We start from the raw sequence: 15,707 nt of genomic DNA, 5'->3' as shown, positions 1-15,707 counted from the left end.
TTCTCCATCCAGACAACATGTATCAAAGCCCAGCCCCTGCACTCCACCTGCAGAGCTGGCAGCTGGCCTGGCACTGTGCTTCCCTTAGTTCCCCAGAGCCAGAGCGATACCCTCCAAATAAAACAGTGTTATGATGCGATGCATGTCATCTTTGGCCTTTTGACTCCCTATGGTCTTTGTTTGGGCCCCGCGGAGCTGAGCTTTCCCCCAGCACCAGATCAAGTCTTATGCCTCCATGGGTGCTCCCACCCACTCTTCCTGGTGCATAACCCGACGTCACTGGATGACAACCCTATTGCTATTTCCGACTTAGAGACAGAGCCGCCATAACCCATTCAATGTTGACTCTGGCGCAATTCAAGCCTTATCTACCTCTGAACTTGCCACCCTTGGATACCGGAGGGAGGGATAATGAAGAGAGTTGTAGATTCAGATGAGCAGCTAGGAGGCGCCAGTGGTATGCTTTCACCGCCAAACCCTTTTTCAGAGGATGGCACATCTTTTGCAACAGTGATACATAGCACACCGCAGGTCCTTGACCTGCAACTGTCAGCCGTCAAGGTCAAGACCAATGTTTTGACGGAGGTGCTTCACCTGGATGTCACATCTGTCGAGCTGTTGCTTCCTTTTAACGAGTCCCTTACATACGTTCAACTTGGGGCCTGGGCAAAACCTTGCACTACCCATCAGCATCGTCCCACCCCAGGAGACCCAACCGTCCTCTCCTAGCATTCTGCCCCTGATAGCCTGGTTGTGCAGACCTCAACTACTATGGTTAACTGAAATGCCTTCTCTTCTACTCCAGAGGGTAGGGAATCCAAGAGACTGGACACTTTTGGGAGTTGCACGTTCTCCTCCACCAGCTTGGCCTTGTGATCAGTGGACACTGCTTGCCTTACGGTAGGATATTTTCATGCTCTCCTGGACTCCGTTGCATAGCTACTGCCCATGCTACCAGAAGAGGGCTGTGCCGTCCTAAACCAAACACTGTTAGACGGTCTGGCGCTGCCAAGTTCACCATCAGGTGCAGACCTAACATCATAGACTTCCTAGACAGGGCCATGGCCTCTATGGTGGCACTTTGCACCACTTCTGGTTGCAGCCCACTAGGTTCTCAAGGGATGCCCAAACATCCTACATTGACATGCCCCTCGCTGGCTCTAACCTATTTTGTGACAATACGGACACTGCGCTCGAGTGGTTTCATGGGAGCCAAAGCACCACCAGATCTGTAGGCCTCTCTCGGGCTTTCCAACCACAGCAACAGTCCTTTCATCCCTTCCATGGTCCCAGCTGTAGCTCCTGTGGGTGTTCACAATACCACCCTATCAACCGGTCCAGCAGGATTCTCATCCCTTTCATGGCCGGGGTCACGGATCCCACCGAGGAGTCAGGATCAAGTCCCAGTGCGTTGTCCAATTCCCCACCCCTCTTGCTGCCGCAGCCTCCAATCTGCTTTTGTGAGCACTCCACCCAGCACCGTCATCTTGTTGGTGACAGGATCATGCACCATCTGCTACAATGGGCTAAAATCACACCTCACTTGCGGGTGCTTCAAATTGTGCAGATGGATTATATCCTTTCCATTGTGGAAACCCCTCCATCTTTGCCACCATCCCCAGTATGGGTGACCGAGGACCGTCTCTTCTAGCAGTGTCAGGAACTGCAGGCTCTGTTGGCCGAAGGAGCCATCAAGATGGTGCCGGCACCAGAAGTAGGGTGTGGTTGTTATTGCCATTACTTTCTGGTGCCATAAAGGGGCAGAGCCCTCCACCCCTTACTAGACTTGAGCCCCTCAATGCCTTCTTGAAGAAAGAGAAATTCATGTAGCTTATCTTGGCTCAGGTTGTGTCTGTCCTGGCACCTGAAGACTGGATGGCAGTGCTGGGCTTACAAGATGCTTATTTTCATATCCCCATCCATATATCAGTTTATTAATAATTATACCATACTCTACCTTTCTTAAATTTTCAGTTACAGTACAAAAAAACAGTTAACGAGGTTAGTGCATACTTTTCTGCATTTATCTGCACATTGTTCCCACTACCCTTTCGTTGGTGGCCACTATGAGTTGATGCAGCATTACCAAAATGAATGCTTGTGTCAGTTGTAGAAATGGGCAGTAATTTATTTACTCCCCATTTCTGCAGTAATGCAAACAAGGATGAGAAGAAAGGTATAGTGAGTATCGTGTGCAACAAAATCAAAATGTGAGATTGATAAGTGCCAATAGAAAAACAGTTATTGCTGATTGACCACACTTTGGGGCTGAATGAAAAGAACAAAGAATGAAATAGCTCGTCTTTTTAGAGTGACTCAGTGTGTGGCTGAGTAGATGAGTAGACTGGTCTACATTAACTGGACCATATGATGAAAGAGGAGTCAATAAAGGTTGTTGGTCAGTATGTTGTCAGAGATTAATCTCTATAGCTAGAGAGGCACCAGTTTACTGTAGTGGATGTAACATATGAAAGACCATTTTTGCCAAGTCAAGCTGTAGAGAATTGTTTTTAAAATATTATCAGGAATAAACTGATGAGTTTGACAAATAGCATCACCCACAATGTACAAGAGATGACATTTGTTATGAATATAAAGACGGAGATAAACTTAATATTGAGGTGCATTGTTTTCACCTAGGGCCTTCGGGTGTTGGAGTCAACGAGTTAAGAAGGCAGCTAATTGGGATCAATCCGAATACTTTTCAGAGTGCTGTTCCACGTAAGTGCTGTTTCGCTTTACTTCCTGCTGTGGAGAGAATGCATACATCTGAGGGCCACTTTGCCACAATATTAGCATGAATTGAGGGGAGGTAACTGGTGATCTCAGAAAATACATTACCCTGGATGAGATGCTTGTATTTAGACTAAGGCGCATCCCATTGTTTGCCTTCCCTCTGATTCATTTGACTGTCTTTTTAGGTTTGATTGTCTTTTCTGCCCAGCAGTCATTGCTTCTGTGCAAGTGTCTTCACAGTATCAAACAAAGGTTAATTCACTGGTGTTTGGCTGCTGGATGCAGATCTGTACAACCTAGTGCACCAGGTATCAAGGACAACAAGTTGTGAAGTTTATTTGGTACACTGACAATTAGGCTCACCCTCCTGCTTCACAAACCCTTTGGATGCTAGTTCACAGTGCCACATTGAGGTTTGAGGAAAAGAGCATTTCTGCTGCTAAAGCAAGATATGCAATTATATATATACGAGAGTTAAACTTGTATACATTATTCAATAACTCAGAGGGCCTGATTTAGAGTTTGGTGAAGGGTTACTCACTCACAGACGAGTTGAAAATCTCTTCCATTTTATTACAAGTGCCACAGGGCACTTGTTATAAGGACATCTGTCATATTTGTAATGGAGTAACCCGTCTGTCAAGCTATAAATCATTAGCAAAGCCTTTTCTTTCAACAAAAGGACATTAAGGAAATATGGTGAAATGCAGATAGGACTTAAAACAAAATTGTAAATCTCCAATGTGTCCTTTTTAGGTTTACCCTGCACAGCACTTGGCTGTGCTTGTGATAAGATTTCGCCTGCACAGCCTTCACTGCTTATTTCTTGCCCTTTTTTGCCTTTCCTGATTGTTTCTTGCCCTCTGTTTTGCTGGTTTCTGCTCATTACTTACCCGCTGTTTTTCTTGTTTCTCCTAGCTTCTTGCCTCCTTCTTGCCTCGTTTCTTGCCCCCTGTTTTGCTTTTCTGTGCTCATTTCTTGCACTCTTCTAACAGTTTCCCTCCTCCCACCACCCAGCGCCCCTCCCGGCTCTCAAACCTACTTAATGGAGGCTGCAGCATGACCTGATTGAGAAGGTCCACGTGCCAGCTACCCTTGCGACAGGCCTTCTGTCCAGCTTTCCTGTAGTGCGCTACCCTCGTTCTGCTCTGTCTCTTGCTGCCCTCTGTTTGTGCCTTCTTGTCTCGTTTCTTGGCCTCTGTTTGCCTTTTTCTGCTCATTTCCTGCCCTCTGTTTGCCTTTTCTGCAAACTTCTTGTCCTCTGTTTTACTTTTTTCTGCTCGTTTCTTGCCCTCTTTTTAGGTCTCGTGCTTGAGTTGCACTATGCAGTAGTGCTCGCGCAGCGGAGTCCTTTAGTAGGTGAAAAACGGGGTTTGGAAGCTGCCCTAGGAATCGCACACTCTTGTGAGTGTGCTTTTCCTTTTGTGGGCCGCTATTGGCTATTGCGTGCGTCTTTTTATAAAAGACTGCACGCAATTGACCAAAGGCGGGCGCCTTGCTCCGCCCATGGCCTATTGGTGTCTATTACGCGCTTGGTGTGAGTAATAGACACCAATACGCGCTTGGTGTGAGTAATAGACACCAATAGGCTATGTGGTTTCAATTATCATGCCCAGACACAGGCGCGATAAGTGAAACCACATGGCTCGCTGTGGCGCGCGCCACTCGCAAGCTTCTGTTTTTCTTTGGATCTATTTCACTGTGAAGCAACCCGCAGAAGCTGGTTCCCGAGGCAGCCTTCAGCAAGGTGCAGAAATGGATCGAGATGAGGGTGAGTTTTGCATTGTAATGTCATTTGTGGGATATTTTTGTTGTTCTTTCATTCATACTCATGCTGCATGACTGTCCACCATTCACCCAATAGCCAGTTGCACGCAGAGCACCCACGTCCCGACTGGTCCATCCATGTACCATGTCAGCCATTGGGAGATTGATTCAGCACCCCTCTGCATCTGCCAGGAAAACCCTTGCATCACCCCGATCCAATTTCCTGAGAGCAACCGGTGAAAGGTTTAGTCCTCTACATTGTAGGACCAGGCGTATATTATATGTGTATGTTGCAGGCCTATGCAGGCAGTTTCTAGCACAAACAGACCGGAGGGTGAAACTTAAGCTTTTTCAGTCAGACCACTGTTTGCTTCACATTAGAACTGCACGCCTTCTATGTGTGTAGCAGGGTTAGTTTCTCTCTGAAGAAGAGTGTGAGCGCCTACGAGGTTGTGAAATCATTTTATTGGAATTAAGAGTGAGATTCAATTTGCGGTACCGAATCAGCCAAACATTACACTTATCTTTCATCAAGCAGGGGTAGAATTTCATGGCTCTGTTGTGTTCTGCAGTTTAGCAATGACATTTAGTCAGTGGACTCCTGCGTAGGGCGATAGACGCCGTCGCCGCGACGTTGCTCCTGTGACACGTCATGTGCTGTTTTCAGTGGGAGGTGACAGGTGGAGCAGCTGCAACTTCAGTCAGCCACAATAATGTGGCCCTGTTGGGGGGAACAGGCAGGGGCCGGGCGGCCGTGGCACCACTTGGCCAGGGAGCCTGAGGCGTATGCATTAAATGGTGCAGGCATCAATGGGTGCTGCAGCGTCACCCGTGGTCACTCGCAGTGTGGCACCTGTCAGTCAAGTGCATTGGCTGAGGGCCTGGGAACAGGCAGGTGTGCTGCTGCGTCACCCTTGGTGAGTGGCAGTACGGCACGGATGTCAGTCAGTACAGTGCATTGACTGGGGGCCTAGAGAAAGGCAGACGTGCTGCTGCATGACCCATGGTCGGTGGCGGTTAGTACAGTGCATCGGCAGGGTCAGGTGCATCTGCAGCAGCTTCTCAGGCCAGGCTGCGGGGAGGTTTCTTTTTTTATTTTCCTCAGTTGAGTAGTAGGTTGCCAAAGGAAAGGTTTGGGCACTTAGACCTAAAGTCAAAGAGAGAGACTCCATGACTAATGTATTTGTAGAAAGCACCACTGTACATAGTCACAATTGTATCCCCCTACTTATTAGACCCCTTTTCTGAAAAGTCCACCCAACTACGATTTAAGAGACACAAAAGAACGCAATGTTCAAAACAAAGGCCTGCTGACATTTTGTGGCTAGCATACATGAGTTGCAGACACATTCATAAATGCACCGGACACACATAAGAAGAAAACTTCATGCAAATCAAACTTCGATCTTCTTCATGCTCACTAACTGAATGTCGATCTGCTTGTTCTGTTTAAGGGCTGCTATTTTCTGTTAAAAACAGAAATAAAATCGCTCATACTTTTAAAGCTGTTGCATAAGGGACTGCTCTTTGGGAAGGATGTTCTGTTTTTAATGCGCGATTCCCCAAAGAAGCATTGGTTGGTTTGTACTAATTCTTTTTCAGGAGTTGAAACCATCAATTTTTCACTCCCGGAGTTTCTCTTACTTCCCGAGTTGTGCAGTTTCTGCAGCAGGAAGGGTGGGTACAGTGCACAGTTTCTATAAATCAAACATGCCGCCCTGAGTATACAGTGCTTCGCTAGTGGCTGGGTCTTGTTAGACTCTTACAGACAGACAGGGAGTATTATACTTTTACTATCTATGACCTGTTGTCGATGCATCAGAAGAACTCCAGATGGGATTTCTGCATAAGCAAGATGGCACATCGGCCAAGCCTCCGGTGAGCCTTCTCCTAGTTCTGATAAGAAGAAAACGAGCTGGGATGAGATACTGGCCAGTCTCATTTTCTTGTCACACACGCACATGAAGGCCCTGGTTCTGGCTGGAGGGGCCTCTAGACAGTCCCCAGGGAGGTTGGTATTAGACTGTGAGCTCTCTGAATGGCAGGGTCTTGCCTGGGATTGCTTGGATTCTTAGGAGTCCTTCTTCAGGCCATGGGACATATGTACAAACTAACTTTCCCATACACACCGAATGGGTAAAACCCTTTGATACATCTGACCCAATGTTTGGGTGGCTGTTGAGGCAACCGTGTGCAGCACTTGTCATTTTGTTTGCTGAAAGGGGGGTGTCGGGGTGAAAGAACCCTGTGCCATTTACAGAGTATTTTGACCTTAAATCGCTGTGCTACTGGTAGCCAGTGCAGTTCTTTAAGTGCTGGGACATGTGTTCAGATTTATTCAGGTAGATACATAACCGGGTGAATGCTTGATTTTGAAGTCTATTGTGTCGTAGTATCTTTTTTGACACATAAACATCTATAACTCTACAGTAATTAAATGGAACCAAAACACATGAAATCAGGTGTGACAGGTTAAGTACTGGGTGAATCTTTGCTTATCATGTTGAAGTGGTGTGATGATTAAAAGAAAGTTTTCCATCAACCACACTCCAAGTTGTTTCCTTCTTACACTAGAATTGAAGTGGCTCAAAGTTCCTCCAGCCACTCAAATGGCAGAATGTCACCTGTAGGCTCTTCAATTCAGAGGTTTTCCGGTGTTGGACCGTTTTTGCAGGCGTGGCTCTCAGTCTATCCATAGATTTGCTTCAGGCAGGGGAGTAATCTTATTTTGTGGTTGTGTTTGGTTGCCCAGACAGATGTGAAGTTTGATGTAGTCTCATTACATTTGGAATTTAATGTGATATATATTTCCTGGGCCACAGACCTCAGGTGCATGTTTAACAGGAAAGGGGAATCACAGAGATCCCTGGAAAATTCCAGCTTATATCTGCTTAGTTGACCAGGAGGAAGGCTGTTTTTAAGTCGAGCCTGGGCAGCGCAAGTGCTGCTCTGTGAGCCATGCTGCATTGGAGTATGAAATAGAAGCACCCCTCACTCTCCACCTATATTGGTCATTGGCTTGTTATTTGGTGGAGCCACATGTGCCTTTTACAAATACCTGTCAATACCATGTGTTATTGCTACCCAATTATGGAGAGCCTAGTTACTCTCACATCACCGCACGTTTCAGCAACGAACGTTCAACTCACTGAACCAACTTTCCGACTTAAAAAAAAAAGTACCAGAATACAGAGAACACAACAACTGGGCGTCCTACTCACACGTGTGATGGGCAATTTGAGAGCTATGAAAGGGTAAAAACTGAATTACTTTTTCCACATTTACTGTGGGTGGTATACTTCTCCCTAACTCAGGACGGTAATTCAGCAGGCTCTGCTCTTCGGTAGTTAAAACTAAGAAGCTTCCAGCAGCAGCCACTGAACCCTTTGAGCTATCCTCTAGTTTAAATCCACCCCAAGTACATTGGCTTCGCTGTGATGTGTTTCTGACTACAGTTCCTTTTGACCTACTCCATGAGTTCAAACCCCCACCCAACCGGGAAATTCCTTGTCCTGGTAATGTGTAAACTTCTGCAATTGGCCGATTTAATATCGGGTTGACCTGGTGTTTTGCAACTATTTAATGTGAAGTACTACATGGGACTGAAAATAACGTGTTTTATAAAGTGTAGTCTGCCACGGCCTTCGGCTACACTGCACAGTGATTCGTAGGCGCTATTGAACTACACCACAGTGATGTACATTTTATCGACTTCGGAAGGATCAGTGTCTTTGTTGCCTCACTCTGGTTTCACACATGCAGGCTCAAGGATATCAGCAGCAGATGGGCTATTTCATTGCTTTAAAGTTAGCTTTCTAAGCCCAAAAGTCTGTTTTGTAGGGAATACCCACGCCTACTGCGGCTTTCTTGTACCTTAATAATGCTTCCCGTTGAGGGGAGTGTGTGTGAGGCGAAGGCTGGAGTCAAGAGTCTCGAAGTCAAGTCAGGCCTGGGGCTGAATTTCTGGTTCATTTTTAAGATGCTTCTGCTGGGTAAAAATCCCGGCGGAAACAGACCCTTCAAACTCTCTGAGTTAGTGGTCAGACACATGCACTACATGTCACCCTGTTTGTAAAAACAGGCTCCATAAGAAACCAGAGGATAACATCCTGGGGATACAAGGATGGAAAGAACAAGCATTTGCATTGCAATAGGTCTCGCATTATTAATAGCTCAAACTTTAATATTGCGAGACCTATTGCATTGCAAATGCTTGTTTCCTTTTCTCCTTGTTTCTTGCCCTCTGTTTTGCTTTTTCTTACTCGTCTCTTGCCCTCTTCTCGCTGTTTCCCTCCTCCAAAACACCCAGCCCCCCTCGCACACCCAGGAAACCCTCCCTGGCGGACTCCAGCAAGAAATCAAGACCTGGCTTATCAACGGAGACCTTTCACCACAGCGCCCAAATACCATTAGGGGTGATAGTGCTGTGCTCCACAAATGCTGATTAATTGATTGAAAGTTATGTAGCCTAACAGTTAGAGTCGTCGACTTCAAATCTGGAGAACCGGGTTTGAATCTCGGCAACGACGCTCAACATCATGTGATTCTGGGCAAAGCACATAATCTCCCCGTTCCTAACAACAAGCCTTTAAAATGCAATAGGTCTCGCATTAATTAAGTTGGAACTATTGGCATTGCTGGCTGGTGGTGTGTGTGTCTGGTGGAAGTGTGCACTGATGGCTGGTAGTGTGTGTGCCTGATGAAAGTGTGCACTGACGGCTGGTGGTTTGTGCTTGGCGAAAGTGGCACTGACGGCTGGTGGTGTGTGTGTGCCTGGTGAAAGCGTGCAGTGACCGCTGGTGTTGTGTGTGCCTAGAGAAAGCATGCACTGAAGGCAGGTGGTGTGTGTGTGCCTGGTGAAAGCGTGCACTGACAACTGGTGGTGTGTGTGTGCTTGGTAAAAGCATGCACTGAAGGCTGGTGGTGTGTGTGTGCCTGGTGAAAGTGTGCAGTGACGTCTGGTGGTGTGTGCTTGGTGGAAGCATGCACTGACGGCTGGTGGTGTTTGTGCCCAGTGAAAGCGTGCACTGACAGCTGGTGGTGTTTGTGCCTGGTGAAAGTGTGCACTGACTAATGGTGTCTGTGCTCGGTGAAAGTGTGCACTGATGGTGTGTTGTGTGTGTGTGGTTGTATGTGTGGTTGTTGTTGTGTGTGATTGTGGTTGTGTGTGTGTGGTTTAGTGTGGTTGTGTTTGGATTTGTGTGTGTGGTTGTGTGTGGTGTTGTGTGGGGTTGTGTGTGTGGTTGTGTGTGTGGCTGTGTGTGTGTTTGTGTGTGTGGTTGTGTGTGTGTTTGTGTGTGTGGTTGTGTGTGTGGGTGGGTGTTTGTGTGTGTGTGTGTGTGTGTGTGTGGTTGTGTGTGGGTGTGTGTGTTTGTGTGTTTGTTTCTGTGTGTGGTTGTGTGTTTGTGTGTGTGTTTATGTGTTGTGTTTGGATGTGTGTGTGTGTGGTCAGACTTGCACGCTGCACTCGCTGTGCACCGTATGGGACTGGCCTGACAATGTGCTACGGGCAACGGCTGCTTTGGGCTCCCAGTCCAGCCCTTGGCCTGTGCCCCTCCCTTGTTACGTGACCCCCACACCACGGATATCTGCAGCTGGTCCCCTGACAGGTACTCACTGTAGCACAGGGCAGGAATGCTGCTCCCACAGACCTGCAGTACCAGTGTGACCAGATGCCTGCGCCGGGCCAGTCACGTAGAACCACTCGGTGCTATAAATCGCCTCACGCGTGAGCAGCAGCAGCAAAACAGCGTTCAGAGGGCACCCTGCCCAGATACCCCAACAAATAAATGAGAAGCTAGTACTGGAAGGCGGCGCACCCTCAGCATCCAAACCCGGGATTTAATACTTAACCCCCCCTTATGTTCATTCATAATTATGCCTCTCCCGTCCACCTAACCCCCTGGAGGCCAATTGGTAAGCGTTACGAGTGAGCCTGCCTGCCTTTGTGCATTAGTGTGCCTGCAGACAGGAACCAGTGCAAATACGAGCGCAGCCATTGGCAACAGGAGGCGGGCACACATCCGCACACTGCGCCATTTAAGAGCACCAAGAGGCAATGCCACAGTCAACGATGTGCTACACCAAAACAGCGTTGCATAAGCTAACATTCGTGCCAAGAATTTTCAATTCTATTAAGGACAGGAGGCGAGGATTATGCTTTTCTCAGTTTCTTTACTGGACACAGCAGCCAATCAAAACACAGTAAAGAAATCAAAAAACTACACTTCCCATAAGCACTGGGTAACCATAGAGTACATAGAAGGTATATAAAGAGTCATAGAGGTTCCAACTTCCTCTTTCTTTGTCCAGAACCAGAAATAAAGAACAACAGAAGTCCCTAAATCCATTAAGAACGTCCTAAGGAGAAGTCATCATCCAGAGGAAGGGACGAAGGCACCTCCCAAAGCCACAGGAACAAAAGTAGACCCACGAAGAGTAGAAACTCGCAGCACATCTCATTTAAGGTCGGAGCCTAGATGAAATAAAAACAGAGCCGTAAAGGCCATTCCAAAAGGAAGGAGTACAAAATTCAAAATAGGGCGGGAAAAGAGTCATATAGTAAAGAACATTACAGTATAGCAAATATGCATACATCAATACAACGAATAGACTGTCAATAAGGGTGGGATAATCCTCGCCTCCTGTCCTTAATAGAATTGAAAATTCTTGGCACGAATGTTAGCAAATTTTAAATTCTATGTCAGGACGGAGGCTCCGATTATGCTTGTTCAAAGCTTATCCACCACAACAGAAGCAACATCAACAATAGGTTTAAAATAAAATGTTTTCAAAACAGATTCCGAAGACCAATCAGCGGCCTTCATGATATCCTGGAGGCCAACCCCCAAGGAAAAAGCTTTTGAAGCCATAGCTCCCCGAGCAGAATGGGCCCCAAAGACAGAAACGTCAATGCCCGCTTCTAACATGAGCCAGCGTACCCAACGTGCCAAGGTAGAGGGAGAGACAGGCTTAAAAGGCTTTTGCAAAGCTATAAGCAGTTGACCCTGCAAATCATGTCGGAAAGGTCCAGTACTCACCTCATAATCCTTAATGCACTGTACTACACACAGCTTGGGATTGTGTGGAAAAGAAGGATAAGACACAGAAGATGTGTTACTTTTAGTACGGCCAGAAATGGAAAATGAAACACCTTCCGGTGAGAGTGCACCCGGCAAGATCCAGTGCACGAACATCTGACACGCGTTTGCAGGACAAGAGGCATAGCAACATTGTCAATTTGGCAGACAATTGTTTCCGAGAAAGCAATGAATTAACAGGCCAGGAATTCAAGAAACGTAAAACCACAGACACATCCCATAATGTAACATACTTAGGGCAAGGAGGTTTTACCATCCGGATGCCTCTGAGTAATTTGGAAACCAAAGGATGTTCCCCAATAGATTTACTATCCACTGGAATGTGACCAGCCGAAATAGCAGAACGAAAGTTATTTACGGTTCTGTATGCCAAACCAGAAGAAGCAAGAGAAGCAAGAAATTTCAGAACTAAGGTGACATCTGCCGAAGAGGGATCCACTGACCTTTGAGTACACCAATCACACCACCGTTTCCAAGCTGATGCGTAACGTTTGTGGGTGTTGGGGGCCCAAGCTTCACTGATAAATCGGGCAGCGTCAGAAGAAAGGCCTGCGATTATCCAGCGTCCCCCGAAATCCGCCACGCCGCAAGACGGAGATGACCCGACAGAATGAGAGGGTGGGGCTGCAGAAGAGGGTCCAGCAACAGGTTCCACCTGTTGGGGAGAAGGAGCGGCGGAGAGCTACTCATCTCCAGAAGAACTGGAAACCACGCCTGAGCCCTCCAAAGAGGAGTGATGAGAATCAGGTCCGAGAGAAAACGCCTCGTGCGGGCCAGAACCCTGGGAATCATCATGAAGGGAGGAAACGCATAGCACAGGAGAGGAGGCCAAGACTGGAGAAAGGCATCCGTGGCTAGGGCCTCCGGATCCGGGCACCAACTGTAAAACAGGGGAAGCTGTCAGTTCAGGCGAGAGGCAAAGAGATCCAAGTGGCATTGGCCCTAAAACCCGACCAAAGTCCGAAAAACCTGAGGGTGGAGACGCCAGTCGCTGTAATCCAAGAGGTGACGAAAGTTCCAATCCGCAATAAGATTGTCGCGACCCGGAAGGTATTCAGCAATAATTGTGATCTGGCGTTGCAAGCATAGATGCCAAAAGTCCTTGGCGATCTCCGAAAGGAGTTTGGATTTCGTGCCCCCAAGGTTGTTGACATACCTCACCGCTGAGATGTTGTCCATGCGGAGGAGAATGCAACAGTTCGTCGCTTGAGGGGAAAGACAGCGGATCGCAAAAGAGCCCGCAAGAAGCTCTAGACAATTGATGCGGAGGGATAATTCCTCCTGGGACCAACGGCCCCCTGTCGTCAGAGAACCGCATCGGGCTCCCCATCCCCAAAGACTCGCATCGGACTCGATAACAACGTCTGGAGTCTTCCCGAACAGCGCACGACCGTTCCAAGACTCCATGTGGTCCAAGCACCATAACATCTCCCAACGAGCATCCTCCGAAAGGGGGATGAGATCGGAGTGCCTGATCTTGAGGCGCTGAAGAGCGCTATAATGTAAGGGACCCCGAAATATGGCTTGGATTGAAGAGGACAATAGACCCACAATCCGAGCCACTGTCCGCAAAGAGACCATTTGTTTGGACAAGACCATGCGGAACCCGAGGAAGTCCATCTTTTGCGAGGGTTGAAAGTCTGACTTCAGAGGATTGACAAGAAACCCCAGAGATTGTAAGAGTTCTATGGACCATTGTAAATGAAGTTGCAGAAGAAAAGGGCAATGAGCCATCAAAAGAATGTCGTCCAGATAGACAATCAAACGGACTCCCCGGGCCTGCAAAGATTCCATCACTGGTCTCATGAGCTTCGTAAAGCACCATGGAGCAGAAGAAAGACCGAAGGGGAGTACAGTGTACTCAAACCATTTCCCCAACCACTGAAACTGAAGGAAGCGACGGTGGGGAGCATAGATCGGCACAGACAGATAGGCATCTTTCAGGTCCAAACGGACCATCCAGTCCCCTTCTTGAAGAAGATCTCGAAGAAGATGAATACCCTCCATCTTGAAATGACGGTATACAACCCCGCTGTTGAAATCTTTGAGATTGAGGACCAAACGGGAACCTCCCCCTTTTTTCTCCACTAGAAAAATATTGCTGATGAAACCGTCGGGATGACGGGAAGAAGGAATGATGGCTCCTTTCGCCAGAAGAGATTCGACTTCTTCGGAGATGAAGTCCTGATGTTGTTGGGAAAAAATAAGGGGTAAAGGAAGGCGGTGTTGGAGAGGGCGTTCATTGAACTCTAGTTTGGAACTTTGCACCGTCTCCAACACCCAAGCATCGCTGGAGATTAGCTGCCAATTGTGGAGAAAATATTTCAGTCTGCCCCCCAAAACAACCTCGGATGCCAGAATCAAGCTCACCTGAGTTGGAGGAATCTTGACGTCCTCCCTGGGCACCTCCATGGCCGCCTTTGCCGTAGTTGTTTCTGCCTTTGCGTGAAGGGTAGAATCTAGTTTTTCCAGAGCCATAGTTGTCCTGGGCTCCTCCTCTCTGGGACTGACCTCCTCGTTGAGTAGGCTGGTTACCTCCCCGGCTGGACGAACGTCCCGATCGTCCGGCCCGTCCGAAAACCGGACGGAAGGCACGACGCAGGTTTGATTGCGCCTTGTCAAGGCCACTGAACGTCGCAACAAAATTAGTTAGTTCTTTTAGAAAGGGAGGACCAAAGAGAAACCCTTTGCTAAGGGACCTGATTCGGAAGATGCAAGATCCGTCAATTTAGGATCCAATTTCATCAGAATGGAGCGACGGTGCTCGCAGGACTGGGCACAATTAGCATTACCTAAAATGCAGATGACCCTCTGAGACCATCCTGCTAACTCATCGGGATCAATCAGTGAGTTAGAATTTTTTGCAGAATACGCCAAGTCCAAAATTTTGGTCAAAGGACACAAGAAATCTAGTAATTTGTCCTGGCAGGACCTCCACGATCTATCCAGACCTTTCTTCGGGTCTTTGGCATACTTGCGCATATAAGTAACCATAGATGGATCAACCTCGGGAGTCTCCGCTAACTTGTCTGCCAGGTCTGGTCGGGGACACTCAGAGCGCCATCTGGCGCAAACATCTTTTTCAAAGGGACGACGAATATGAGATTGTACATATTCAGTAACTTCAGGAGAGGGAAGCCAAGCTGATGAATTTGGATGAATAATGTCATCCGGTTCAAAGGTTAAGACCTGAGGGATTGATGGGGCATCGACGAAATGCTCTTTGCAAGCTTTCTTCTCGGGAGGCGGAACCAAAGGATCTGAAGAAGAGTCAGCCATGGGAGAAACTTGATGCGTCTGAAAAGACGAGGCAGATCTTTTAGAAGTCTTGGAGGTGGATAGATTCTTTGCCAATTTTACAAAATCCGCCTTATGGGGATTCTTAGGTGACTTCTTGGAACGACCTGAAGAAGGTAGCCAACCTTGCTGAGTGGCATATTCAGCCAAATGTCTTTTAAGAGGGGCTATAGCCTGGTACAAGGTTTGGTCCATGTATTCAGCACCCTCAGAACCTGCGGGCTCCTCCTCAGCGTAATAAAATGCTTCTTCATCCTCATAATATTCTGCCATTCTGACCTTAAAAAAGGTAATATGCCCAAGAGGAGAAGTAAAATATTGATACCCAAAGGGCACTTCAGAGGGAGTGTAAACCCCAAAGCAAGCCAAAAGAACAGGCACCAACCTGACAAAACAGAGTTAAATGTGGAGGGAGGGCTTGCTGACACACTCTAGGCAGAGCCTCTTCAATAATTTTACAACCCCAGGTCTTCGAATAACACTAGGGCGTGAGGGGCCTAACGACAGGCAGTAGGGCAAAGGCTGACAAGCCAATTCACTTATCTTCCTATGGAGATACTCGAGCGCTCAACCGTCCTGTCAAAATTCCTCACAGGGACGAAGTGCGCAGTACCACCGCCGACCGCTAAAGCGAAACAGCCGGTGTACTGCGCATGCGCCTGCCGAAAATGGGAGACGCGCGAGAAGGACGCGCGTCTCTCAGCCCCACTCCCGCTCCACTAAATATAAGTACAGGCGCAGAGAGCAAGCCTGCAGCGGGGGGTGAACACACGCCCCCGACAACAAAGCGGCGTTAAGAAACGACCG

The 15,707-nt window shown here is 47.7% G+C and overlaps 1 protein-coding gene across 1 annotated transcript in view; it reads left to right on the top strand.

Annotated features, from left to right (window-relative positions):
- The window catches only part of MPP4 (MAGUK p55 scaffold protein 4), a 296,409-nt gene that overhangs the window by 213,203 nt on the left and 67,499 nt on the right, over positions 1 to 15,707 (top strand). The window contains exon 18 of the mRNA XM_086958555.1: positions 2,641 to 2,721. Within this exon, the coding sequence (XP_086814681.1) occupies positions 2,641 to 2,721 (81 nt within the window). The remainder of the gene's footprint in view (positions 1 to 2,640; positions 2,722 to 15,707) is intronic.

The sequence above is a fragment of the Lissotriton vulgaris genome, chromosome 2_1 (genome assembly GCF_964263255.1).
Source record: "Lissotriton vulgaris chromosome 2_1, aLisVul1.2, whole genome shotgun sequence".
NCBI classification, from domain to species: domain Eukaryota; kingdom Metazoa; phylum Chordata; class Amphibia; order Caudata; family Salamandridae; genus Lissotriton; species Lissotriton vulgaris.
Note: the sequence above shows the minus strand (reverse complement) of the source record. Positions and strands in the feature narration are given on the sequence as shown.